This window comes from Elaeis guineensis, chromosome 4 (assembly GCF_000442705.2).
Source record: "Elaeis guineensis isolate ETL-2024a chromosome 4, EG11, whole genome shotgun sequence".
NCBI lineage: Eukaryota > Viridiplantae > Streptophyta > Magnoliopsida > Arecales > Arecaceae > Elaeis > Elaeis guineensis.
Genome location: NC_025996.2, coordinates 32,083,793 through 32,087,603, shown reverse-complemented (window position 1 = coordinate 32,087,603; position 3,811 = coordinate 32,083,793). Strand labels below are relative to the sequence as shown.

Below are 3,811 nucleotides of genomic sequence, written 5' to 3'. Positions count from 1 at the left end.
ACAGCAACATTGGCCAGGTAAATAGCAGGTTGATTGTTCTCATGGAAAAACTACACAAGGATCTAAGACGGCAGAATTTTGCTATGACTCTAGCCAAGTGGAAATTGAAATTGCATCTACGTGTTGGACTCCAATCAGATATCCTGGGAGGTTCCTGAACCAGAATTGAAAGAAACATTGGTCATAATCTTTTTTTTCTTTTGAAAGAAAAAGAAAAAATCTCTCAATAAATTCAAATCAGCTCCACCTCCAAGATCAGCTCAGCATTATATGTAACCACTCAAAGTTTGTCATGATCTTTGTGCAAACCATGGAGACCAGACATGTAGCTCACTCCTCGTTGAGTTAGAGCTGGGCCCATTGGCCCTTCTCATGCTTTCCTCCTGGCCGGATAAGTGATTGCAGTATCTCTGAACCTGAGGTTATAACAAAAGCAAATGCATCCCCAAAGCCAGCACACATGGATCAAATGATAGCAGCAAACCAACCCCCCTTCTCCCCACTCCTCTCCTTCCAAACCAAACCAATCCCCAAACCCACGCACCACCAATCTGCAAACCCTCCTCCCAAACAAACCATCACCACCGCCACCTTGGAACAAACCAAGCAGCTGCATGCCCACCTCATCAGAACCCAATTTGAATACTTCAGTCCCCTTCCTGGCTTCCCACTTCTAACCCATTCCAGCCCTCCAGCGCAACTCAATTTCCTCATCACCTCTTACATCAAGAACAGCAGGCCGGCTGCGGCGCTGAGGCTCTACGCTTACATGCGAAAAACCGGCACCGGGCTCGATAATTTCACCGTGCCGTCGGTCCTCAAGGCTTGCGCGCAGCTCTCGAGCATCCGGCAGGGGATGGAGATCCATGGCTTTGCGCTGAAGGCTGGGTTGGATTGGGATGTCTTTATACATAATTCTTTGATGCAAATGTATTCGGAATGTGAACGTACAGACTCTGCAATCAGAATATTCGATGAAATGCCTGAGAGAGATGTAGTCTCATGGAGTACCATGATTAAAACCTTTGCACGGAGTAAATTTTTCAATGAAGCCATTGATCTTGTCAGAGAAATGTTCCTGCTAAACATGAAACCCAGTGACATAACAATGATAAGCATGCTCAATCTATTTGCCGATATTGCAGATTTAAAGAAGGGAAGACCATTACATACTTACCTGATAAAAAATGGCGATGCTGGATCAGCAAATGTGAATGCTATCACTGCATTGATCGACATGTACGTCAAGTGTGGAAGTGTAAGTGTGGCAAGAAGGGTCTTTGACGGGATGACTGCAAAGACCATTGCATCATGGAGTGCCATGATTGCTGGATGCATTCATTGCGGAGATTTGGAAGCAGCAGTGCAACTTTTTGGAAAGATGCGGCAGGAGAATGTAAGTCCTAATGAGATCACAATGCTGAGCCTGGTTACAGAATGCGGGCAGACAGAGGCCTTGGAACTGGGCAAATGGCTCCATGCCTACATGCTTCGAAATGGATTCAAGATGTCGGTGGTTTTGGCCACAGCATTGGTTGATATGTACTGCAAATGTGGTGATATGAGGAGTGCAAGAGCATTGTTCGATAGCATGAACGAAAAGGATATACTGACATGGACTGCCATGATTTCAGGATATGCATGGGTCAAGCATATCGAAGAGGCTTTTGATCTCTTTGGACAGATGAAGGATGCAGATATAAAGCCGAATGAAGTGACAATGGTTAACCTCCTGTCTTTATGTGCCGAGGCTGGAGCTCTTGACCATGGAAGATGGGTTCATGCCTGCATAGAGAAGGAAGGAATAGAATCAGATGTTGTGCTCGCCACTGCCTTAGTAGATATGTATGCAAAATGTGGGGACATAGATGCAGCTTATATGGTGTTCCATGGAGCTACTAATAAAGACGTGTGCATGTGGAATGCAATGCTGAATGGGCTAGCAATCAATGGTCATGGAGATGAAGCAATCAAACTATTTTCCCAATTGGAAAAAGAGGGGATCAAACCTAATGATGTCACCTTCATTGGAATATTGCATGCATGCAGCCATGCAGGACTAGTGGCAGAGGGTAAACAGTTCTTTAACCGAATGGACCATGATTATGGACTGGTTCCAAAGATTGAGCATTATGGATGCATGGTGGATCTCCTTGGCCGAGCTGGAAAACTTGATGAGGCACATGAATTGATAAATGGAATGCCCATCAAGCCAAATGTGGTAATATGGGGGGCACTTCTTGCTGCATGTAAGGTTCATAAAAACCCCAGCTTAGGGGAAGTGGCCGCCAATAATGTTCTCAAGCTAGAGCCTCATAACAGTGGGTACAGAATACTTCTTTCCAATATTTATGCGATGAATCATAGATGGGATGAGGTTGCACAGGTGCGGACGACTATGAAGGACACAGGAATTAAGAAGACGCCTGGGATCAGCTCGATTGAGGTGAATGGGTCAGTTCATGAGTTTGTGATGGGGGATGAATCACACCTAGAAAATGAGAAGATTCAGATGATGGTGGCTGAGATGCAAGGGGAGCTGAAACAGGCAGGGCATGTTGCTGACACCTCAGGCATCTTTCTTAACATAGATGAGGAGGAGAAGGAAACTGTTCTTGCCTATCACAGTGAGAAACTTGCTATGGCTTTTGGTCTCATTAGCACAGCTCCACATACACCTATTCGGATTGTGAAGAACCTCCGGGTTTGTGATGACTGTCATGCTGCTACGAAGCTTCTCTCCAAGATATACCGCAGAGTGATAATTGTACGGGATCGGAACCGCTTTCATCGCTTCAGTGAAGGCTCCTGTTCGTGCAAAGATTATTGGTAAAAAAAAGTAAAAAAAAAAGAATAATCTTTGGTTTTTTTTGGTAGAAAAAGGGCAATCTTCCGAATGAAACATAGAAAGTTTGCAAATATGTCAAAAGGAATTGCAATTCATATAAAAATGAGGATATTGGATTTTGGTCTCATATAAGCTGCAAGAACCAACAAAACTAGTTAGCCAATCCTTTGCCCGTTGTGATGTTCACCTCCACCTTCAAACACATGCACGTTGACCATTTTCTTGGATGCATATCTTTTCCTGAAGCCATCTGAGAATATTGATCTCAAGTTCTCAAGTGAATGGCTTTGCTTATTTCTGATCTGAATGTCCAAATGCACCGAGAAATAAGAGAATTCGCTGCACCTATTGACATTAGAGGAAAATACTCTGTCCCTCAATTTTAGCTACATTACTTTGTTTTGAACTTTATTCTCTAGAACCTTTCAAGTTTCAGATATTTCCAGTTTATAACCATCCACCCTCCACTGACCAACTTATATTATGTCATTCGGTTCAATTCTCCTTTTCACATGCAGTTTCAATTCTCAATACATTTAAAATATCATGTTTTTCCTGTACTTCAGCACAGTTATGCTTGTGCACACTGCTTTTTCTAAACATTCCATGAACATTCAGGAGCAATTAGCTTGTATTGCACTATAGTTTTGGTAAAATGAGTTTGGCCTGAAAGAATTCTTTCAGGAGTAGGGAGTATTTGCCTTGCTTGTCCAAGGGCATGCAATGATGCAAGTTTTTCTCCAACTCTTGAACACTTCTCATCATGCCACAGCCTTTATTGATAAGGTATCAATTGCAAATACATATATTGAAAAAATAATGCGCTTATTATTATTGTCATATATTACTGAAATGTAGTTTCAATACTTTCCAACAACTGGAGACACTTCTTTAAGCAGTTTATCACCAACAAGGGCATCTCAAATATCTGGTGCTGGAGTGGATGTTTTTGGCCTAATTCCA

The 3,811-nt window shown here is 42.7% G+C and overlaps 1 protein-coding gene across 1 annotated transcript; it reads left to right on the top strand.

Moving 5' to 3' along the window:
• The first annotated feature begins 307 nt into the window (after window positions 1–307).
• On the top strand, window positions 308–2,929 carry LOC105043060 (pentatricopeptide repeat-containing protein At1g08070, chloroplastic-like). The gene has a single exon (XM_010920475.4). The coding sequence runs from the start codon at window positions 461–463 to the stop codon at window positions 2,831–2,833; it is 2,373 nt and encodes a 790-aa protein (XP_010918777.2). The 5' UTR covers window positions 308–460; the 3' UTR covers window positions 2,834–2,929.
• The last annotated feature ends 882 nt before the right edge of the window (window positions 2,930–3,811 follow it).

What these genes read in the sequence shown, in the direction of transcription:
- LOC105043060 (XM_010920475.4), top strand. Translation starts at nt 461, where the DNA reads ATGGATCAAATGATAGCAGCAAACCAACCCCCCTTCTCCCCACTCCTC.